We start from the raw sequence: 25438 nt of genomic DNA on the forward strand, positions 1-25438 counted from the left end.
CTCTCTCTCTCTCTCTCTCTCTCTCTCTCTCTCTCTCTCTCTCTCTCTCTCTCTCTCTCTCTCTCTGTCTTCTAAAGTTGTTTATCATTTATTTCATAAATAAAAGTGTGGTGTTGTGTTTCAAAGGGCTTTGGACTTAGGTGGACAGGAATTGAAATCCAAGCATTTACTACCTTTTGCTGCATGAACTTTGGCATTCCCTAACCTTTTTCTTCCTTAGTGACTTCATCTCTAAGTTGGTTAAAAATACGAGAGAGAGAGAGAGAGAGAGAGAGAGAGAGAGAGAGAGAGAGAGAGAGAGAGAGAGAGAGAGAGAGAGAGAGAGAGACTAGTCACAGAGAGCATTTTGTCTGATAATATGCAGTGAGAATACTCGTGGATACATGGTGTACCTAGAGCTTATAATTACCTTCCTTGCTCTCTGTTTTTCTCTCTTTCATTTGGCGTTTCTTTTCACCTGATATCTTCTTGTCATGATTTAAATATTCCCACAGCTTCATGTACTGAAAGCATGATCCATATTTGGTGGTGCAATTTTGGGAAGTTCTGGAGACTTTAGGAAGATGGGACCTTGCTGAAGGAAAGGAATGACAGGGGGCAGGCCTTTGAAGAGTATCTTTGCTTTCCACTTGTCTGCCTCCTGGCATCTAGGAGGACAGTAGTTTCTCTCACATACTCATGGTGCCATTGAAGTGCATCAGGACCCCAATGAAGACACAAATTCTGATGGTGAAGACTTAAGTTGATTGTGCTGATTGGCCAGGGATAACTCACCTCAGGAGTGAACAGCCCCAAACTCAAAGAATAGGGGGTTTTCAGTCGGGCGCAGTGGCTCACGCCTGTAAGCCTAGCTACTCAGGAGTCTGAGATCTGAGGATCAAGGTTGAAAGCCTGCCCAGGCACGAAAGGATTTGAGACTCTCATCTCCAATTAACCTCTAGAAAATGAGAAGTGGAGCTTGGCTCAAGGGTAGAGTGGTAGCCTTGAGCTGAAGAGCTCAGGGTCAGTGCCCAGGATGAGTTCAAGCCCCATGACACTCTCTCTCTCTCTCTCTCTCTCTCTCTCTCTCTCTCTCTCTCTCTCTCTCTCACACACACACACACACACACACACACACACACACACACACACACACACACACAAAGGCTTTATAGAAACAAAAACCACAAGTAGATATATATATCCACACAGGAGTGGCAAATAAGGTTACATCACATAATTATCCTGGCCAAGAGCTACATTATAACTATATATGTAAACCTATAATTTTAAAGGTTAAGAAAAATGGGTGCAGGAGAGATGGGCGGAAGATGGTGGCGGTTCAGTGTGAGTCTTTCTGAGCTCTAGCAAAAACAATTCTTAGCAGAAAGAACAGTGCAGGAAGAATTTCAATAGAAAAGTTTAGATCTTATTACAGAGCTATCGTGACCAAAACAGCTTGGTACTGGACAAGAACAGGCCTGAAGACCAATGGAATAGAACTGAGGACCCAGATATTAACACACAGACCTATGGCCGCCTAATCTTTGATAAGGGAGCCAAAAAAAATAGAATGGAAGAAAGACAGCCTCTTCAACAAGTGGTGCTGGCAGCACAGGTTAAGCACCTGCAGAAAACTAAAGTTGGATCCTTCTCTGTCACCCTGCACTAGAATTAACTCCAAATGGATCAAAGACCTCGAGGTAAAAGCAGATACACTGAAAACTTTACAAGAAGGAATATGAGATACACTAGGTCTCCATGTCACAGGTCAAAACTTTCTTTATGAGGACCCAGAAACACAACAAATTAGAGAAAAGCTGGATAAGTGGGACTACATTAAACTGCAGAGCTTCTGTATGGCAAAGGACATAGTTAGAAACTAAATAGAAAGCCTACAGAGTGGGAGAAGATCATCACTAACCATATAACAAAGGTCTTATATCTAAAGTATATCAACAGCTCAAAAAATTGAATCACTCCAAAACTAATCTCCAAAGAAACAACCATCCCATTAAAAGATGATCAAAGACTTAAAGAGAGACTTCTCTGAAGAAGAATTAAGAATGGCCTATAGACACATGAAGAAATGCTCAACATCTCTGGCCATAAAAGAAATGCAAATCAAAACAAGTCTAAGATTCCACCTCACACCACTCAGAATGGCCGTGATCAAGAAATCTAATAACAACAGATACTGGTGGAGATGTGGCCAGGAGGAATCACTACTACACTGATGGTGGGAGTGTAAACTTGTTCCACCACTATGGAAAGCAGTATGGCAGTTCCCAATTCCACTACTTGGCATTTACCCAATTGTCCAGAAACAAGGACATACTAAATCCACTAGCACAATGATGTTCATTGCAGCACTATTTACCATAGCAAAGATATGGAACCAACCTAGATGTCCCTCAGTTAATGAGTGGATCAACAAGATGTGGTATTTGTACACAATGGAATTCTATGCTGCTGTCAGAAAGAATGACATTGCCCCATTTGTTAGGAAATGGAAAGATTAAGGAAAAATCATATTAAGTGAAGTAATCCAGACTCAGAGGAACATAGGCTCAATGCTTTCTCTCATTTGTCATAATCAGTAGAAACCTTGGGCTCTCCTAGCAGAGATTACCATAGAGCAAAACCTAGATACATAAGGCCATATAGTATGACGCTAAATGAAAGGACCTCCAGGATATAGATACAAAAGCCATATAATGAGTGATTGTTCTTTCATCTCTTTTGCTGTCCCTTGGTTTTCTCATATTGTTACAATATTTCACCTTGTTATCTGATATATTGTATATATGCGTATTTGGTTATTTGAAATCGGATAGGGAAGGGGGGAAAAGAAGATGAGGGGTGGGGGGGGGGTGGGAAATGGGGACCAAGACATGAGAAAGGGTATCAATGTTTGTGAAGTAATGCACCTTCTATCTGGCAAATATAATGTAACCCTTCTATTAATTACAATAAAAACATAAGGAAAAAAAGATGGACTTACAATGAAATCCAGTGGTACTTTTGGTATTTTATATGCTAATAAAATAAATTTAAAAGGAGAAATTATTTAAAAAAGGAAAATGGGTTCATGGGTGCATAAGCAAGTGAGCAGATTACAGAAGCAGAAATATTGTTAGTTTTGGCAAAAATGTAAACACATGTTCGTACTTTTTAAGCCACAGTTCCTGGTTGATTTGACTAGGAATTTTCAGATAAGCTTCTTGTGTGTCTAGAGGGCTTTAAAAAGCCATTATCCCATTTCACCATGAGGATCTGCCTGACTTCAGGCCCAAGGAACTGGGGCTAAGAAACATGGACTGTAGCTTCTCACATTGTGAGTTCAGCTGTTCATGTAGATATTTGGCCATGGAAATGCAAAGGTTACTTCCCTGCCCTTCCCCTCTTCTGCCCTCCCTTCCTTTTCCCCCTTCTCCCCCTCCCTTCCCTTCCTTCTTTGCTCCCCTTCTCCTTTCCCTTACATTTCCCTTTCCCTTTCTCTGCCTCTCCTTTCCTCTCCCCTCCACTGTCTTTTCCTCTTCTTCTCTCTTCCTTTCTTTCCCTTCTTTGAGAAAACCCATCTTTTCTTTCAAAATGTGCTTCCTTCCTTCCTGCCCATCTTGTGAAAATTGTTTTCTACTAAACAGTTCTGGTTTTGGCCAACTAGCTTGGCCCTGGCTGACTGTATTTTAGCTCTATTGCATCTCTGTTACACTTTAATTCAGAAAGCCTCCTACAAGCCCATTGAGCTTTCTTTATATCCTATTCCTCTTTCCATTAATTATACCACATCTTTTGTATTTGTGAGTCTGAGTTGGGCTAATCTTAGCGGAGGGACAGGGCTTGCTGCTTTAGGGATAAAAATTGAGCAGCTCGAAGCTTCTATGTGCTTGCTTGCCTGATTTTGGCTGATGTTGCACTTTGTGCAGAAGTACATTCTGCCTGGTGAGTTCCTTGTTCCTGAATAACACCTCAATATCCCAAGATATCTTCAATACTCCCTCTCTCCTCCTTTTCCTTATCATTCCCCTCTTTCTCTCCCTCTTATTTCTTCCCTCTCTTTTTCTTCTCCCTTCTTTTTCCCCCACCATCCCCTCCTCTTTTCTCCTGTCCTCTTCAATTTACTTTCTTTTCTGTCCTTTCATGTGCAGTCTTCTTTGAAAATGAAAGCGTGTATGTTTCTGTACAAGTAGTAAATGTAGAGTTATAGACTTATTCCAGTGAGTTTAAACAAGGATTTATTGGGAATCCTTAAAGATTTTTTTAAACTTTGTTTTAAAGCTTGAATGAAATTTTAAATTGCCCAGCAATGTTTTTTGCATTTTCTTTTTCTTTCTTTCTTTCTTTCTTTCTTTCTTTCTTTCTTTCTTTCTTTCTTTCCTTCTTTCTTCCTTCCTTCCTTCCTTCCTTCCTTCCTTCCTTCCTTCCTTCCTTTCTTTCCTTTCTTCTTCTGGTTCTAATTGTACCAACTTAGTATAGAAAAATACACATGATGGTCAGAAGCTCTGGTGAGCAGTGAATAAATACATTGTATTTATGAATGAGAAGTGTGGGGAGAAGACATTTGATTTATATGATATAGGTTTTCTGGGAGTCTTTCAACCCAATCAGTTTGTGGGGATTAGGGAGAAAAGTAAACATCTTGAACTCCTTGTATTTCTCTGTTCTCATCTCTAAGAGTAAAGGCGCAGATTAGATAACTTACCTGCTGTTTAATTTAAAAATGTTTTGCTGTTTGAGGCCTTAGTTGTTCATTAAGGTATTACCGTAAATAATGTTTACCAACCTCACCATTGGGTTACCTGATCAGGATTATTATTAAGGACTTGGCCATTACTTTGTTCAATGTGGCTTTCTATGAAATCGATTTAACTATTTCACATCGACATCCAGAAAGCTTAGAGTCAAAGCCAAGTCTCAATTATAGTCACTGAAGAGGTCTTTATGTGTTTACTAATGGAACTGTTATCCCTAGTCCTGGGGTTTAAAAAACAAATTATTGATTTCCTGTTTCCATGTAAGGAGTATGGAAGTTGCTACTTTGTCTTAACAGCATCTGAAAAGCTAAAGAGGCTGAAAAATGAGCAATTCTTCTTGGATCCTTAAGAAAGGTGAGGACACAGGGCACATTGCATACTCCAAATGTGGAGAGGCAGACAAATCAGGGAGTAATGGCTTACCTGCTAGAGCCAAGAGAAGAAGCCAACCTGGAGAGCCAGACTGGAGCAGGAAACACTGACCTGGAACAGAGGAAATGCTGCTGGCTTTGCACCAACAAGCCAGACAACACTACAGGGAATCCTGTCACAAGGGGGCTCTCACAGTTTTGTGTTTTACCTCCCAGGAGCACTGCCAGGTTCTGATGGCAAATATCACAGAATAATTCCTTTATGCTTCTGGCAGGGGGAAGCCAAAGGGAACCATTTTGAAATAGCCAAGAGTGGTCTGTTGTTCTAAGATTTGCCTTTAAGGAAGAATACTTGAAAGCTGACCTGCTAGGGTTTCATCAGAACGTAAATGACCCCCTAGGAAGAGAAATGCTCTGATCTACTCAGCTCTGGACTTCCCTCCTGAGGAAAATATGCAACTCCTTGGGCCATCTGGTCTCAACTTGGAAGAGTAACTGATAAATATTTGTCAAGTTCCAGAACCTTCACTGAATCTCAGGACTAACCTGAAAAGATTATTTAAATTATGAAGACTTGAGGCACCCTTGGTAGTATTTTTGGCTTTGGTTTTTGTGTTATGGACACAGAAACAACATCATTAGCATGACTACTTGGGTCTTTTCAGTTGTCCGGATATTGTGTTCAACTCTGGGCTGCAATAAACTTGGCCATGCTAACATGGACTGCTCAGTGTCTGTTTTATGACATTTCACTGTGGGGTTGACATGGTCCTTAGGAGACTGTCCCTTGAGAGAACAACATAATAGCAAAGCTAGTGGTACAAAAACGAAGCTAAAAAGAAGGTAATGATAGAAATAAATGAGCACAAATGCTTATAAAACCCAGGGAAGATGAAGAGCGTGTGCCTCTCAGTTCATTAAGCAGTTACTAAATGCTGTTTGTATTGTCCACATGAATAGTAAATGAATTCATTATGATTCATGTTATTGCAGAGAATAGCAAATGAATGCATAACTATGGGCCCCATAAAAATATTCCGAATGGAGAAGTTATGCATTGTCAAGTTGGTTTCTGGAGTAACTGGGGCTTTCATTGAAATGAGGGGGAGTTATGTCTTAGTAATATATGAGGAGTTTTCAGCTGACTCAAATTTTGGTGCCTGTTCCTTTTCTTTTATGGCCAAATATAATAAAAATATTTTTATTGTCTTTAAACCATTATACAAAGGCATAACCATTTAACAAACCAGTTGATGAGTTACAATGCATCTTGATTAATGTCATCCCATCCATTGTTCTCTCCCTTGCATTCCAAACCAAACCCTACCCTCAATTTTCTTAATTTCATAGGTCATGAATTCAGTATTATGACTTTATTCTACAACCTCTTTCAACTTTTCATTTGTCTCTTCCTCTCCCCTTGAGTGCCTCCCTCCACCTTTGAAGTGTCAGTTTCTTGATAATTCATTTTGTTGGACTGTGAGGTCATTTTTCTAAGGAATCATACCATTTGAATTTTCCCCTGCAAATACCCTACTTCAGTTTACACACTTGCATGTGTTTACTAGTGCATTTGCAAATTAGTTTTAACTTCCACATATGAGAGAATATATACATCCTTTGTCTCTTTGTGCCTGACTTGCTTCACTTAACATGCTTTTCTTTTCTAGGTCCATCCATTTCCTTGCAAATGATGTAACATCATTCTTCCTGATGGATGAGGAAAATTCAGTTGTGTATATAAGCCACATTTCTTGATCCATTCAATCCATTAAGGGACATCTGGTCTATTTTCATTCCTTGGATATGGCTAATGGAAGAGCAATGAATATGCTTGTGCACATAGATTTACTGTGTCCTGACTTGTAATCTTTTATTTATTTATTTAATTTACTTTTTCCGTTCCAGGGGCTTGAACCCTGAGCCTGGACACTGTCTCTGGGACCCTTTTAACTCAAGGCTAATACTCTACCACTTTGAGCTACAGTTTCCTAGTGATGAATTAGAGATTAGAGTCTCATAGACTTTCTTGCCTGGGCTAGCATCAAATGGTGATCCTCAGATCTCAGCTTCCTGAGTAGTGAGGTAGTGAGGCTCTGACTTGTCCTATTCTACATAAAGACCCAAGAGTGACATCCTTGTATGACAGAGTGTTTAGGTTTTTGAAGAATCTCTAGTCACCACTGTGCTTTCTAGACTGGTGTGACTCAAAAGGGGTTCAATTATATACAGCAAGTTAGGAGAAAACCTTTGGTGTGTGGTTAGACTAGTTCAGTGAGTCTTGAAGGATTTCCATGCTGTCCTGTTTGGAGGCTGTCTGCGGGGATGGCTCTCACACCCGATCAAGTTCAGGTCGGCTTTTGTATAGATTTATTGGATAACCTCATCTGCCCACTTTTGCTCAGCACTGGGATAAAATAAAATTTCAAATTAACAGCATGAATAGTGTACCCTTGAAGTAATATTTAGATTTTATTGACCATCATAAATAGATTATGAAATCATGGCAGCTGCAAATGCACAGATGGTATCTTATTATAAACTGCACTCAATGAGCGATGAGACCAAAGACCAGTCAAAGGGCACTTGCGGAACATCAGTGGTCTAGAAATCAATATTAACCCCTCATCTAAATTCAGAACCAATTTCTTAAGGGTGGAAATGTTACCTCTTCTTGGTTTCATGATAAAGTTAAAATACTTGTAGAGCTTAATTTTTTAAGAACTGCTGGTTTGGTATGTAATCCCAATTTATAAATTGTATTTGTGTCTTTCACAGTAAAATTTAGCAAGTTAAGAGAAACACAAAGAAAAACATCATTCATGTAAGACATTCAACCATTCAAGCAGATGACAATGTGCAAGTGTCACAAGTTTTCTCTCATATGCTGAACCTCTGCCTCAGGTAAATGAGATAATTTTAAAGAACTATTTGAGGGACAAGTGAGAGGTCAAAAACAAAGTGTGATGGGGGCATCTGTGCTCAAAGTATTAAATAAATACATGGATAAAGACACCAATTAAAAGTGAGAAAAGGGCAGGGATGAATAAGAAAGAGTAATATAGAGGCAAATTAGATTGAGTATGTTATATTCATGTATGAAAATAGCACAGTCAAATTTCTTTGGAGGATTAATATATGTGAATAAAATATATTTTATGTAGTCTACTATGGTTTTAATGGATTTATTATCTATTTATAGTTGCACAAAGGGGTTTCAATTCAATATATCAATTTATGAATACAGTACATATTGATTACTGTCACCCCTTCCATCATTCTCCCCATCTCTTCCATTCACATCTAACCCCTCAAGTTATCTGCTTCCATTTTCACTTGCGGATATAAATATTATGGTGATATTCGCTTTCCCTTCTTTTCTCTTCTCTTCTACTTTACCCCCTCCTTTCTGATAAAATAACACCAAGGGAATTCTTTCAGGAAAGCAATTTTTAAAATTGTCAATCTAATGTCAATTCAATATTTTATGAGAAAAATATTGGTCATTTTTTAAATTACTAGTCCTTTAATTAAAAATTTTAAAGAATACACACACACACACACACACACACACACACACACATCCACATCCACACACACATTTGCCCACATGCATTCTGTCACATTGAAGGGGTATGGCTCTTCACAATTCCCTATATTTCTTAAATATGTAATATATATTATGATTCAATCATTTTTCTTTTCTTTTTTTTTAATGTTGGTGCTAGGAATTTCAATTCTAGGCCTCGTAGATGCCAGGCAAGTGCAGTTCTGCTGAGCTGGACACCTAGCCTATCTTTGAGTATCAGCTTTATGAAAAAAAAACTGTATCAGAGTCTAATTTACTATCAACTCATTTCAGAAATGAGAGTGCTTCTCACAGTGCCTAGCAAAATGTGAAGTGAATTTGTTTCAGTGGAATGAGATTTCACCCAGGTTATCTCATGTCCTATCTACCAGAGCTTGGGGGAGCAGTATTATGATCTTGCTGTGTGGATGACCAGCTGTGGTAAGTGTCTCGCCATAGGTCACATGATAGAGAGATGGAAAACATGGTCTTGAACAGATTGCAGATCTCTCACTAGTACATATGTTTCATCATAGCACAAGCAAGTGTAAACTTCACAGGGCTATTAAAAACACTATTTTTTTTGTATAATGACTCCTAAAGACTCTCTTCAGGTATTATAGCCTATCTTATACCTCAGCACAAATGGCTCTCTGACTTTGAAATGGGACCATTTTAGGTAGCTTTCCTGAAAATGCTTTTCAATAAGGTATATCAACCATTGTCTGAATGTAATGTTAAATAAGGACAGAATCTAAATGACTATTTCCAGAAGGGAAAATATTATTATCACCCTTGGGTTCATCATGTTCTTAGCATGGTATCTGAACAAAAAATGGATGGTGTGGGTTTATTGATAAAGATCTCTAGGGACAATTGTTAACCAATTACATGTTTCCCATATCTTCTGTTTCTTCCATAGGGGCCAAGATTATAACACAAATATAGTAACACATTCACATATTCATTCAGCAAACTGAATAATTACTAAGTGTTGGACTCTGAGATTGGCATTTTAGATCCAAAGAGAACTTCAGTACCTAATTTATGAGTTTGAGGAGCTTGTTGTCTGACATGAATAACTTAGGTTCATGTATATTCCTGAGCATGTAATGTTTCGCATAAAATTTAAAATGCATGATAAGAAAAGTCTTACTTATGATAGATAACTGATGCTCCCAACCCACAGCTGTTGCGTATGATTCAAATTCTAGATTTTTCATGGGAAACTGCCTGCCTTCTGCAGCATGTCTTATTTTTCTCTTTCCTTCACTCAGTAATTACATTCTTTGGACTTGGTGAGTGGCCAAAAACATTAGTTAAAAGATTTATCGGTGTTTGGTTTTGTTTCTGTGGGCTTTTTTTTTTTTTGCAACATGTCTCATTGTATATAGTTAGAAGCTGACCTAAAATTTCTAGTCCCCTGCCTCAGACATCTGTTGGCTGGGGTGACAGTGATGGAGACCTCGCCCATCTGTTTTACATGATCTCTCCACAGGACTCTTCAGTCTTCAAGTTTATTTAGGCCTCTTTGTTCTTTCAGTCATTTTTCTCATGACAATAATGATTTTCAGTGATCAGGTAGGTGAATTTATTATTATTTTAAACTTCCAGGGAAAGCTGGATGTCCTGGATAGTTTATAGATAGTCGCTACTGTGTTAACATTTTGGGGGGTAAACATAATGTTCATGATTGGGGTCACTGAAGTGTTCTGGTTTCACAGGGTGCCTGGCAGTCTGTGAAATACATTACCATGGAGAGCAAGCTAGCTTCAGAGCCTGAAGACTTCCTTGTTGTTTTTTTTTTTGTTTGTTTGTTTTGGTAAACTCAGAATCTAGTGCTCTTGCTTAGTTTGTGTGTGTGTGTGTGTGTGTGTGTGTGTGTGTGTGTGTGTGTGTGTTGCTTTTGTTTGTTTGTTTCTTTGTGCCTCTTCTGGAGCTTGAACTCAGATCCTGGGAGTGTCCTAAGTTTCTTTGCTCAAGGATAATGGTCTACCACTTGAACCATCCTTGTACTTCCAGCTTATTTGGTGTCTAATTGGAGATAACGGACTTTCAGCCAGACATTGGTGGCTCACCCTTCGAAAATCATTTTCTTTATTTAATTTTATTGTCAGGGTGATTTAAGAAGGGTTACAATTACATATGTATGTTAGTGAATACATTTCTTATCGAACATTTTTAACCCCTCCTACATTATTCTCCCACCTTCCCTACCCCCAGCCACCCCATTATTAAATTTCATTTCCAACATATTGTCTTGTGATTATCACTGTTAAATTGGTTCACCCTTTGTTCTTTGTCTCATCTTTTTTTGTTCCCCTCCCCTTCCCTAATTCAAATAAGCATATATACAATATACAATGTACCAACCATCAGATACAGTGACAACAGGGAATAAATCATAGGGGGATAAAACAAAAGAAATAAGAAATATCATTGTATAGTACATTAAAGTCTTTCTGCTTAGCATCATCTTGCATGATCATATGTACACAAGTAATGAGCTATTCTAATCCTCTGCTAGGAAAATTCTAGATTTATATTAATTATTACAAATGAGAGAAACCATGGAGCTTATGTTTCTTTGGGTCTGGCCTTATATCACTTAATATCATTTTTTGCAAGTCTATCCATGTCCTTACAAATGGGCAATGTCATTCCTTCTGATGGCAGCATGATAAAATTTCATTGTGTATACATACCACATTTTCTTAAACCATTCATCTACTTAGGGACATCTGGACTGGTTCCATATCTTAGCTATGGTAAATAATACTGCAATAAAAATAGTTGTGCTGGTAGCTTTGGTATGGCCTTGTTTGTGGACATTTGGGTAAATGCCCAGAAGTGGGATTTATATTACTCTTGTAATTCTAACTACTTAAGAGGCTGAGATCTGAGAACCATGGTTGGAAGACAGCCAGGGGAGGAAAGTCTATGAGACTCTTATCTCCAATTAGCCAGTAGAAAACCAGAAATGGTGGTAGAGTGCTAGCCTTGAGTGGGAAAATCTCAGGGATAGTCCCCAGGCCCTGAGTTCAAACCCATCACTGACAAAAACAAAACAAGGGGCTGGGAGTGTGTTCTAGTGGTAGAGTGCTTGACTAGCATGCACGAAACCCTGGGTTTCATTTCCTCCATACCACATACACAGAAAAATCTGGAAGTGGTACTGTGGCACAAATGGTAGAGTGCTAGCCTTGAGAAAGTTCAAAGACCATCCCCAGGCCCTGAGTTCAAGCCCAGGACTGACAAAATAAAAAAAAATGTCTCCTGGACTTTCCTGCCTGAGCTGACTTTGAACTGCAGTCTTCAGCCTGCTGAGTAGCTCGTATTATAGGCATGAGCCACCAGCGCCTGGCCTTATTTTTCTTGCTCAAGATTGGTGCTCTACCATTTGAGGAACACCTTAATTACTGCTTTGTTGCTGTTATTGGTGTTGGTAGGCAGTTCAGGTGGAAATAAGAGTCTCAGATTTGTTTTCTCGGGCTGGCTTTGATTTATAATCCTCAGATCTCAACCTGAGTAGTTGGGATTACAGGCATGATCTTCCATATTGCATGTTTCTTTTATATTTCATGGTACAGGGAGGTTGAAGGAATGAAAAAAAGAAATTCTACTTTCTAGGTCATAGAAGGCAATTCCTAAAGGCATGTCCCGCCTCTCTAGGATTTTGAGAGAGGAAAGACCTTGCTTTAAATTTCTCTATGGCTTGAAATCCATCAGAGCATGACTAATCTATTAAAGTGACTAATGCTTCACAATCTCCACAAAATCTAGGAGCTGGTTCCTTAAACACAAAGCTAGTCAAGCTCTGGCAGCTAATGCCTGCAATACCAGCTACTCAGGATGCTGACATCTGGAGACCCAAGGTTTGAAGCCAATCCAGGCTGAAAAGTCCCTGGGAATCCAACTCCAATATAACCACCAAAAAGCCAGGCTAGACACATGAGTCACGTAGTAGTGTGGCAATCAAGCAAGCTAACTGAGCAAGCAGAGGCCTTAGTTCAAGGACTAAGGGGAAAGATTTTGCCTAGCATCTCCGCCATGCCTCGTGGAGTCTGTGGAGATGGAAGATGAAGACTTAAATTGCACAAGAGATCCCCTTGTTTTGAGGAACAATCATGAAATACTCAGAAAAAATGCTTATCAGTAAATACTCCTTCAATATGTTAAGGAAAAATGAAAAGGTTCTTATATTGATTCTCATTAATTCTTGTTAACTGGGAAGTAGTTTCTGATGACTTAAGTGGGGAACCATTTTGCTGTGAAGGGCCATGAGACAGCAGCATGCCCAGGCTTATTGACACACTGTTTGCCATAGCCAAGCTGTGAAATCAGCTGAAGATCGCATTTAGACCATTTGCAGAAAAACAGATAGAATTAGAGATTGTCATTCTGAGCATGATAAACCACACTCCAACTGCCAAGTATTGCCCAGTGTTGGTAGCCTCATGACTGTCAGCTACTCAGGAGGGTGAGATTTGAGGATCACTATTCAAAGCCAGCCTGGCAAGAGTCTGTGAGACTCCCATCTTCAATTAACTGCCCAGAAATGGATCTGTGCCTCAAATGGCAGAGTACCAGCCTTGGGCAAACAAGTTCACAAAGAGCACCCAGGCTCTGAGTTCAAGCCCTGTAACTCCCCCCACCCAACACCTCCCAACACACACACAGATGATTTATTGCATATTTGATAAATTCAATCTATACCTAAAATGGTGATGACGATGATGATGGAATAGGAGTGAAAAAGTGAAACTGTGGCAGGGGTTAGGGAATTAGTGGGAGGTAAAGGGAAAAATATATAGTATAGAATATATAATAGAACATTACATAATGTTAATTCATAATATATCATGATATACATTAGTATACAAAATAATCAATTATTATATGTTGATGTTACATATTTTGCATATTATATGTGTATGTATACACATAAAAACAGTATAATGAAACCCACTAATGTTTCAGAAAGGTGGGGAGGAGAGAGGAAGGCTAAGAAGATACTATAGAGGGATAAACTTGTACAAAATACACTATCATGACTATGGAATTATTACACTGACACCCCCTTATACTATGAACGTATGCTAAAGAAAAAATGAAAGAAAAGACAATTACCAAATACAGGCAGATGAGCTCAAGGTATGAACATATGTGGTGTTGCATCATTCACTAAATGATTTCATAGGCCTAAAGAGGCTTTCAGAGCAGACAGTCCTAATCCTCTATTTGCTGACTCCTTGTGGAAAGTTTAGCCACCACTGGGGTTCCTTTTTTGCCACTGTGATCAGTCACGCACACACACATACACACGCACACACACACACACATATTTGTGTTGGTACTGAGACTTGAATTCAGGGCCTCATACTCTCACTTGACTTCTTTCACTTGAGGAGAATCCTAGTACTTAACAACTTGAGATACACTTCTACTTCTGGCTTTTTGCTGATTAATTGGAGATAAGAATCTCACAGAATTTCCTGCCTGAGCTGGCTCAGAATCACCATTCTCAGATCTCAGCCTCCTGAGTAGCTAGAATTATACGAGTAACTGGCACTGGCCACATGATTTTAAAAAAATATTTTACTTTATTGTTATTGTAATGATGAGGTACAGAGGGATTACAATTACAAGAATCAGATGAATATATTACCTTTCACCCAATGTCTTCCTTTCCCTCAGTGTCTCCCAAAATATCGTTTAAGAAAGTTGATCCTCCAATTGCCCAGTAGATGCCACCAGCACCAGCTCGATACAAGATGTGTCTTGTGTTATGGACATCCACGCCAAAATAGTTTGTTTTAATTGTAACTCTTTTTATTTTTGGCTATGCTTACCTCCTGCCAGACTTCCAATTCCCTTAACATTTAAGATTGCCAAATCAGGCCATCTGTAAACATGAAAAGTTGCTCACCAAAGTTGATAGCTTTAATACTGTGTCGATGAGGAAAGACTGATTTTCTCAGTCCAGAATGAGTCATGGTTGGAAGTGGGTGTGTCCTTCTCTACTCCACTCTCTGAGCTTAGGATTTTCTGGACATAGGTGGATCTTAGCTTGCTCATTGTATTCCTTGTCTGTCAAGAATATAGTTGGGGACAGCTTTGGAGAAGTCCAGCCTTTCATGAGATGGAAAGGTTAAAACGGAGCTGACAGGCCAGCCCTGGCTCACTGCTGTTGGGGAGTTCTTCTGTTTATTCTACATATGTTTCCTTTTAATTAAAATGTCATTTTTAATTAAAAATGAAATGTCAAGAAGTGGAAAAAAATTTGGCAAAGTCTGGACAATTGCAATGGAGGCAAGCAGAAAAAAGTCAAGAGAGAGAAATAACTTTCCAAAGGACAAGAATGGTATCTTGTCTCCTATTTGGGTAAAAACAAAAAGTAATCCACAAGAGAGTTGGAAAAAACTATATATTTGATGTGTGAGCATAAGTGTTAAACTAATGTGTGTTGCTGGTGGGACCCACATGTTTCATGAGTGACAGAGTCATTAATGAGATGCAGCAGGGATGGCAAAGGATATCCACAAATTGTGTGAAACACCCCTGGCTGGTCATTTATTTATTTCTATAGAAGTGTAATGCTTTATAGCTTAAAAGGATTTTTAATTTTGCTATGAAGATCCACATCTACAATGGACTTCTACAGATGCATCATTTCCACATCCCGTTTCATTGTAACTAAATTTTAACTAATGGATGCTTCCATAGGTGAAGACCGCTGCAGTAGGGTATCCACAAACTTTTCTAGGAAGTGGGCAGAGCTTCTAGAAATCAGGTGCTATAGAAGAAAATGGTAGTTTTGACATCACAGAAAGAAAAGCTTCTGAGAAGCCAGCTCCTTCTTAATTCAGTTCTCACTGATCTTCCTTTTTAGCACCTTTCTCATTTGTTTATTGTTTCACTCTTTTGGTTGGGCTGAGCAACTTCACAGCTTTGGCTACTTTCCCTCTTATGTGATGGCACATGCCTTTCTGACTCAAATCATTGCTTAGTCTTTCCTCCTATGGAAATGCAATCATTCATCTCCCACCCTTCCCACTTACAGTCTCTCCTGCTTATCACCAGGTCTTTGGGTCCTGACTGCAATCCATAGATTCTTAGCATGAGCATGTGTATCTTTTCAAGGAGATAACATTGAGGAAACACCAGGAATATTCTGGATCAACTGCAGATGCCTGGTTCATCTTTCCCCATAACTCGATCCAACTTTATCTAACAACAGGCTGCATCTTGACAAGTCAAAAATTTTCACTTTGTCAATTCAAGAAAGCACATTCACTTTTTAAAATTTAATTTTTTTAATTTTTTCTGTCAGTCATAGGGCTTGAACTCTGGACCTGGGCACTATCCCTGAGCTCTTCAGATCAAGGCTGGTGCTCTACCATTTTGAGCCACAGCACCACTTCCAGTGTTCTGGTGGTTAATTGCAGATAAGAGCCTCACAGACTTTTCCTGCCTAGGCTTTGAACCATGATCCTCAGACCTCAGCTTCCTGAGTAGCTAGGATTACAGATGTGAGCCACTGGTGCCTGGATTTTTTTTTAATATTTATCATCTTCATTGAAAAGATGATGAGCAGAGAGATTACATTTGTAATCATTTCTTCATTTTTTTCCAGCTTACTCCTCCCTCTGTCTCAGATTGTAATGTTGATATCTAACCTAATGTCACGAGAATGTCATTGTTACATTAGTTTGTTCTTTGACCTGCTGTTTCTTTGATCCCCTTTCCCTTCACTGGTCAAATAATCTTGTATATAAGACAGCAAATTAAGAGAGATGAAAGAAAAAATGAAAACAAAAATACAAAAAAGAAAATCTATGTAAAAGACATAAGAAGGGGACGGGAGTTTGGCCTAGTGGTAGAGTGCTTGCCTTGCATGCACCAAGACCTGGGTTCAATTCCTCGGTACCACATACGTAGAAAAAAGCTGGAAGTGATGCTGAGGCTCAAGTGGTAGAGCTCTAGCCTTGAGAAAATTCAAGGACAGTGCTCAGGCCCTGAGCTCAAGCCCAGGACTGGAAAAAAAAGACATGAGAAGAACCTCTTCTTTCTATATCTTGGAATTTATTTTGATACCTTAGGCCAGATGCCCCTCAGTTGATGAGTAGATCAAGAAAATTTGATATGTATACACAATGGAGTTCTATGCCTCCATCAAAAAGAATGACATCACACCATTCATAAGTGAAGTAAGCCAAACCCAAAGAAAAGTAGGTTGCATGGTTTCTCTCTAGAATATGTTCATGATAGTCTTAACAGGAGATCTCAACAATTCATTTGCTTACTATATAAGCACATTAACTTTTCTACCTTTGCTTTTCAGGCATGATTTGCCTTGGTTGAGGAGGTAGATTTCCATAAAATTGAGGGTAGAGAAACATTCAGGATATTACATAGTGATGGAAGCATTGCTGACCTTCATAGGAGAGAGAGAAAGAGAAGAAAGGGAGGAAGGGGGGATGGGAGAGGAACGTCAGAGAGAAAGAAGAGATTGGAGGGAAGAGAGAATATGCTTGTCCCCATAAATCAAACTGATGTGCATATGAGGATTTAAAATTTTTATTTTAGTTTATTATCATGTTGATGTATAGAAGGATTACAGTTACATTTGTAAGGTAATGAGTATATTACTTCTTTTTTTTTTTTTTTTTTTTTTGCCAGTCCTGGGCTTGAGCTCAGGGCCTGAGCACTGTCCTTGGACTTTCTCAAGGCTAGAGCTCTACCACTTCAGCTTCAGCACCACTTCTGGCTTTTTTCTATGTATGTGGCACCGAGGAATCGAACCTGGGTATTCATGCATGCTAGGCAAGCACTTTAACCACTAGGCCAAACTCCCGGCCCCGAGTATATTACTTCTTGAACACGGTTTTACCCCTTCTCATGTTTTGCTTCCATTTTCCCTTCCCCCACCTCCTCCCAAGTTGTAAAGTTCATCTCCAACGTATTGCCTTGTGAATATCACTGTTATACTGGTTCATCCTTTGTCCTTTGTCTCAACATCTTGTTTATCCCTTCCTTTCCCTGATTCAAATGAACCAAATAAATGTGTATACAATACACCAGGTACCAAAGTCAGATACAGCAACAACAGAAGATAAACCATAAGGGGAAAAGAAAAAGAAAAAAGAGAATAAAAGAGGAAAGAAATAACTTCATCTAGTAGCTTAAATTAACAACCACAAGGATAAATCTCTTGTTTCCCTATTATGAAGTTGAATCTGCTTAGCCTCATCCAATGTGGCCACATGCACATAGATTTTGAGCTATTATGCTCCTGTCCTAGAAAAATCCATGACACATACGAATAATTACAAATGAGGGAAATCATGGAGCCTATTGTGGGATCCAGGCACCACCAGGTCTCTCTGCTTTAGAGAAAGGGCTAATTGATGCATCCCAGACTCATACTAATGAGGAACGAGTGAATCAGGGGTTAAAACTACAAGGCCCAGAAGAACCTGAAGGCCATCTGAGATGATTTAGGAAAAGAAGATATTCTATGGTGTTTGGCCTTTCAGCTATGCCAAGATGACCAAGATCAGGGCTCCGTGAGGAAAATTACGTTTATGTTAGAAAAATATCACAAGGCTAACCACCATTTTGCCTCTCTATCTCCTTGATTGCTTGCCTTAGCTACATCACTCACTGGTGAAGCATTGCCTTCTGATTAGAAATAGCCATGGTATGGTGCCACTGCTGGCAAGCTTATTGAGAGTTATGATGTCTAATGTTTATGATGAAGAACAAATGGACTTAAAGTTCACTAAATAATCGCCAATGAAATTAATGCACAATGTTCTTCATGGCCTGCTTTTGTAATCCTTGCTTATAAAACCTTACCTCACCCTAAGCACAGGGACATTTTTCACTGTCAAGGTGTTTCAGTAGTGGGAAGCTGATGCCACATGGCTTAATAAAGTTTCTAGCTTTTCTTAACTGATGGTCTTGGAGTCTCATTTGAACTTTGGATATAATACCTATGTTCCTTTGGTACTGGCTTACCTTACTTAATATGATTTTTTCCCCAAGTCTTTTCATTTCCTTACAAATGGGGTGATGATGTGATTCTTTCTGATAGCAGCATAGAATTCCATTCTGTATAAGTACCCCATCTTCTTGATCCATTCATCTACTGAAGAACAGTTAGTTTGGTTAGATATTGTAGCTGTGGTAAATAATGCTGCAATGACCACTGTTGTGTTGGTAGGTTCAGTATGGCCTTTTCTGGGGGGGATATTTGGGTAAAGGCCCAGGAGTAGAATTGCTGGGTCATTGGGGAGCTCTATGTTTAGTCTTTGGAGGAATCACCACACTACTTTCCATAGTGGTTGAGCAAGTTTACATTCCCATTAACTGTGTAGTAGCGATCCCTTCTGATCACATCCCCACCAGCATCTGTTGTTATTAGATTTCTTGATCATGGCCACTCTAACTGGAGTGAGGTAGAATTTCAAAGTTGTCTTGATTTACATTTATTTAATGCAATGTTAGGAATGATAGCTGTAGCTTTGTCATACACAGCCATTATTATACTAAGGAATGCTTCATGGAGTCCTAGTTTCTCCAGAACTTTTATCATAAAGGAGTGTTGGATTTTTTTTGGCCAGGCGTGAGATTTGAACTCAGGGCCTGAGCACTGTCCTTGGACTTTTCTCAAGGTCAGAGCTCTACCACTTGAGTCACAGCACCACTTCCAGCTTTTTCCTATGTATGTGGTACTAAGGAATCGAACCCGGGTCTTCATGCATGTTAGGCAAGCACTCTACCACTAGGCCAAACTCGTGGCCCCAGGAGTGTTGGATTTTTATCAAATGTTTTTTCTGCATCAATTGATTGTTGATGTGATGAATGATATTAATTGACTTGCATATACTGAACCAGCTTTGCATTGCTGTGATGAATCCTGTTTGATCATGGTGTATGATTTTTTTAATGAGATGTTGAAATAAATTGACCAGGATTTTGTTGAGAAGCTTTGCATCAATGTTCATTAAAGAAATGGGTCTATAGCTCTTTCTTTGATGAGTCCCTCTCTGGTTTTGGGATAAAAGTTATGCTGGCTTCATAGAATGAGTTTGGTTGAGAAATTTTTGTTCCTCACTTCATTTCCTCCCTCTCTCCCTTCCTTCCTTGCTTTCCTGCTTTCCTTTCCTTCTTTCATTACTCTTCACTACACTTGGTCAAATGTGTATGTAATACATGTAAGAATAAGATGGGCTCCCTGTAAATTCATTCATAACTCCCTGGACTTCTTGCAAGTCCCTACAACACTCTAATGAAATGCATAATTGATAAGTTACTTTACTTTCATTTTCTTCATTTTAAGTTGTAGGCAGGAAGAAATGGTTTTGGACTTAATTAATGTCAAATCCATCATACCTGGCACAGTGTCTCATGCATACTAAATGCTAGATAGATACTTGCTGTTCAGTAGATTTTCTCTCAATTAAAATAAGCGCCTATGTATCTGGCCAGCATGGTTCGTTAAAAATAAATTTAAAAGCGGTGTAGGTTCATACAGATTCGGAAATGTTTTATAAATAGATGTGTTTCTATAATGTAGCTTTTGCTAAGTTTTTAGTTCCATGACAACTTATGAAAATTATGGAAGAGCTCAGAGTTAGAATCTCACTACAATGAGGAAAAAGTGGAACATCTGTGGAATCATCACTTGGTGAACTTAAGCTGACATTTCACTACATGCCAGACAATGTTCTTGGCACTGAATGTCCTTCTATATAAGGAATTCTCACCTTAGTGAAATTTGTTAGGCAACAGAGCTGAGTGTGAATGGTCTACCACTGTAATCCTAGCTACTCAGGAGGCTGAGTCTGAGGGTCCCAGTTTGGAGTCGACCTGGGCAACAATGTACCTGAGACTCATCTCTAATTAAGCAGAAAAAGCTGGAAGTGGCTCAAGTGGTAAAATGCTAACCATAAGTGAAAAAGCGAAGGGACAGAGTCTATATCCTGAATCCAAGTCTAAGGGCTGGTACAAAAAGAGAAAAAAAGACAAAGCAAAAGGACTAATAAAACACTGTTATGTATGTTAGCTGCACCTCTTCCCTATGAGAATGTGCTATCTAGCAGCTGAAAGACAGGTGAATGTGAACTACTCACCAGAGGGGGAAACTATTTCTATCTCTTTACAAAGCAAAACTTGAAGAAGGTTGAAATGGTGTTTTCTATTTACCTCATTAGCTGATTAAGTGTTGTAAAACTACTACTATATGGAAAAGCAAGACCTAGTCGTGAAGATGGCATTTGTGTTCTACTATTTTTCCCCTCAGCTACTATTCATTTTATAAATGCAAGTAATAAAAGCAAAGATATCGCTTATCCATTTCACTGGCTGTACTTTGACAGTTATCTTTGAAAGATTATTGAAAAGGTTCCTCCATTTTTCTTTATCACAAGATAGTCAAGAAGTTCTGTCTCGTGTCCAGTTGAAATCTCTCTGGCTTTATTAAATAATGTCTGCTGGTTTGTGCCTTTGTATCTGCAGAGAAAAACTGATCAGCTCCTTCATATAATGTCCTTTATATTCTTGGAGACAGTAATTTCCTGTGAAATGTTTAGCTGAGAATTCCATAAAAACTTGAAGAAAAAGAAAAGGGAGGGTAGCAGATAGTTGATACTTCTTCATAAAGTACATTTCCAGAGTCTTAAGCATAAAAATAGTTACATTTACCTTTTTACATGACAGTTTTTGTTTCCTTTTTCCCAGCATTTGGGTTTTATCGCAGTATATTTAATATACTTTCCTTCCAAATGCAGTGATTATTGTCAAAATGTGCAAGTGTGCACAGCGTGATTCTTGATAGGTATTTTTGTTTCTGGTAATCCCTTGGTAAATCTATCTGACTGTATTCTAGAATTTAAATTTATAATTTCCCTGATATGAAATATTATTCATTTCATATTAATTTTGACAAGGGTTCTAAAATCTTGAGCTCTGCTTATGGATAAGCAGTAAAGTCCACACTCAAGTGATATACAGAAGAATAACGTTGCATTTAAGGGGCGAATGATTTGATTTCATGAGTAGTTCTTAATTTATATTTTTCAAAGAAAATCTTTAATACATAGTTGCTTATTAAATCTATTTCATAACAATAAAGGACAAAGGTGTCAAAACGCATGTAGTTATCTAGATCCATGTCTCTTGTCTGTGATGGCAGACATAGTTTTAACTACCTTACAATTTCTCCTTTTTTTTTTTTTAGGTCAAAGTTACTCTTCTTGGATGTTTCTGCAGCTGGTGGGGTCTTTATGTGCATTTGCAAGAGAGTTCTGCCCAAATGTATCCTTGGTTTGGTGAAAGGCTGCCCTCTGGTGCAAAGATGAGAAGCAACTGGTTAAAAGTAATAAATAACCCTCATTTAACCTGATTAGCTGCTGTGATTTCTGTTGAATTCTAAACTGGAAGTTTCGATTTTCCTTAGAACCCATGAGTTGTCCTTTAGCAATGCTGAGTCTTTACTAGGAACCTTCCTTTTGGACTTGGTGTATTTCATAAAGTAATTATGATTCTTAGGGTTCCTTCCCCAACTAACACCAAAGACCCACTTTTACCTTCGATGCAAGGGAATGGTTTTCCCAAAGCACAGGTCTATACACGTTCCCTTCCAATAAAGAGTGTTTATTTCTATGTATAAAATATTTATCTGTTAATGAGTGGAATCCTATAGGTAAATTAATAAGAAGTCAGAATCGCTCCCTTGGGTCTTGGCTTTGTTTCCAATGGGAGAAAAGAAAATATGAGAAATCTTTACAAAATTAATACTGAAAAGTGAAAGGAAAACACACCTATTCTTTCCATTGTTGTTCATTTGTGGGGGAGGGGGTCTGATCTTATTTTTCCAAGTATTCAGTTCCATTGAAGAAATAGTATTTCTTTTTTTCTTTTTCTTCTTCTTTTTTTTTTTGCCATTTCTGGAGCTTGAACTCAGGGCCTGGATGCCATCCCTGAGTTCCTTTTGCTTAAGGCTAGTGTTCTATCACTTGAGACAAAGCTCCACGTCTAGGCTTTTTGATAATTTATTGGAGGGGGGAGTATCAATGTTTGACAAGAACTGTATCATTTCTTACTTTATGTAACTGTAACTACTCTGTACATCATCCTTACAATAAAATAAAATAAAAAAATCTAATTATGATCCTCAGATCTCAGCCTCTTGACTAGCTAGGATTATAGGCATGAGTCACCAGAGATCAGGTTGATGAGATTTTTTTTAAAGTTTTATCTTATGTGAATACTTTCTTGCACTTTTTGAATTTGGGGCGTACAGAACTTATCAAATAAAAATATGACCACTTAGAAAAGAATTAGTTGAATAGTTCTACAACCCATAAAAGAAGAATTCTGAGCAATACAATCTGAATTAATTCCTCTGCCTCTAATCCCTAGTTCACAGGATAGGGAAGTAAAGCTGTGACTGTTTTACAGTTTAGAATTCCAGTTTAGTCTTGGATGACTTTTGGAGGGTGTTTGAGTCTCCTTATTTTTTACATTTTAAAAATTAGTTTTATGGGACAGGAGTTTGGCCTAGTGGTAGAGTGCTTGCCTAGCATGCATGAAGACCCAGGTTCAAATCCTCGGCACCACAAACCTAGAAAAAAGCTCGAAGTGGTGCTGTGGCTCAAGTGGTAGAGCTCTAACCTTGAGAAAAGTCTAAGGTCAGTGTTCAGGCCCTGAGTTCAAGCCCCACAACTGGCAAAAAAATTAGTTTTATTTGAAAATGCTAAAAATAGAGAAATTATGGTGATATAAGTCAGTCAGTCAAAGTGTACATTTCCTCTTGGACATTTCCTTTCTCTCCCTCGTTCTCTCCCAGTTTTCTTTCCCATCCTATCCACAAGTTATGTAGTTTTATTTTCAACATAATCTTTTTAGAAGATAAGAATAGCTTAAAATCAAGTAGAGCTCCAAACAAAACCCCAAATTTCATACAAAAAAGCCCATGGCAAATTTTATTCACCATAGGTGTAATCACTTCAAATAGAGAAAAAAAAATCCAATGTCCAATCAGTGACTGATCATGTCAATGGAATGTTGTTCAATTAGAAAAGCATGGCAGGAGGGACACAGGCTAAGACATGGATCAGCCTCACAAACAGAGTGCTAAGTGGAAGAATCCAAAAGACCAAACACTACATAATGTATGATTGCAGTGTGTGTGTGTGTGTGTGTGTGTGTGAAATATCAAGAATAAGTAAACCTCTAGAGACAGGATGTAGATTAGTGCTTTCCAAGAGCTGGGGATTATGGGACTGACCATTAATGGGTTATGTGGGGAGAGGAGTGAGTATGATAGAAACATTCTTAGGAGAGATGGAAGAGGTGACACTGATTAAGGCACACGGTAGTCACAAACATCATTGTTGGATGACAACTCTTTGGTACAAGTACTTAAAGAGAATTAAAAAAACATTCTGAAATTGTCAATGTCTGTACGAGTTTGTGACTATTCTAAAAAATGATTGAATCGTTCAATGTAGGTGAAGTTCACAGCACTGGCATTGTATCTCAGAAAGCCATCATTATTTAAAAAATAAAATGCAAAAGGTCATAAAAACCCAAGTTCCACTGTGTTCTGTTGTCTCTCCCTTGGTTTCAAAGGCTGTCAGGAAGCCTCTCAATGGCATTTTGGAAATTCTCCTATGAGTACTGCTGGATGCCCAGCTTTAAAGATTTTATGTCTCTTGTTCAGATCTACTGTCTTGTTTTATGAGTTTAATTATTATGAATGATCTTTTCTTGGATTTTTTTGTTCCCTTCCCAGGACAAATTGTGTTGGAGGGAATGTAAATATTTTAAGTATTTTTGCAATATTTATGGTGGCTGAAACTGAGTGCCACAGGCATCACTTTCTCCTAATGAATGCCAGCATAGGCATCGAGGTCAGGAAAGACTGAAATCCTGCTGACAAGTTTGGAAATCATGCACAGAATTCTAAAAGTCAGGGCCTCAGTTTTATTAGCTGTATAATGGAGACCGCTGTACCTTCTTCATAGTGCTGGTATGTCATGCCAACACATAAGTGACAGGAAATGGGTGAGGGTGGGTGGAGGAGGGCTGGGGGAGAAGGGTAAAAGAATGAATTCAGGTAAGGAGAAGAATGAATGCAGGCAACAATGCTTTGTACATATCACAGACTTGAGAAACACAAGAGAAAGATGGATCAAAGTGGAATGAAGATGTTGAAGGGATGGTACATATCAAGATGCATACATTAAGAATTAAAAAATTAAGATAACAATTAAAAGTGAGGTGGGTACTGGTGGCTCATGCCTATATTCCTAACTACTTGGGAGGCTGAGATTTGAGGAGCACCGTTTGAAACTAGCCCAGGCAAGAAAGGCTGGGAGACTCTTGTCTCCATTTAATCATCAGAAAATTGGAAGTGGCAGTATGGCTTAAAGTGGCAGAGTGTCAGCCTTGAGCAAAAGAGCTCAGGGACAGAGCCCAGACCCCAAGTTCAAGCCCCATCACCACTACCACCAGCAACAACAAAATAAAGTAAGGGAAGGTATGGCCTGAGAAGGGTGGCTGAGATGTTCAAATAGGTGAAATGGATCAAGAGGCACTGTATTCATAAACTGCTCTGTTGAATGACAACTCCTTTGTATAACTACTTAAAAATAAAAAATATTCAAAACTCAACGCAACAAAAGTATTAAACCACTGGTAAAGTTGCTTAGCCACAGAAGACTTTAAAATAAAGAAGTTAGCAATAACAA

The 25438-nt window shown here is 38.6% G+C and overlaps 1 protein-coding gene across 1 annotated transcript in view; it reads right to left on the minus strand.

The window, feature by feature from the left end:
• Dpyd (dihydropyrimidine dehydrogenase) overlaps positions 1 to 25438 on the minus strand; it is an 800444-nt gene that overhangs the window by 3603 nt on the left and 771403 nt on the right. The window contains exon 24 of the mRNA XM_090333954.1: positions 410 to 574. Within this exon, the coding sequence (XP_090190080.1) occupies positions 410 to 574 (165 nt within the window). The remainder of the gene's footprint in view (positions 1 to 409; positions 575 to 25438) is intronic.

This window comes from Megascapheus bottae, chromosome 6 (genome assembly GCF_031878675.1).
Source record: "Megascapheus bottae isolate mThoBot1 chromosome 6, mThoBot2.hap1, whole genome shotgun sequence".
NCBI classification, from domain to species: domain Eukaryota; kingdom Metazoa; phylum Chordata; class Mammalia; order Rodentia; family Geomyidae; genus Megascapheus; species Megascapheus bottae.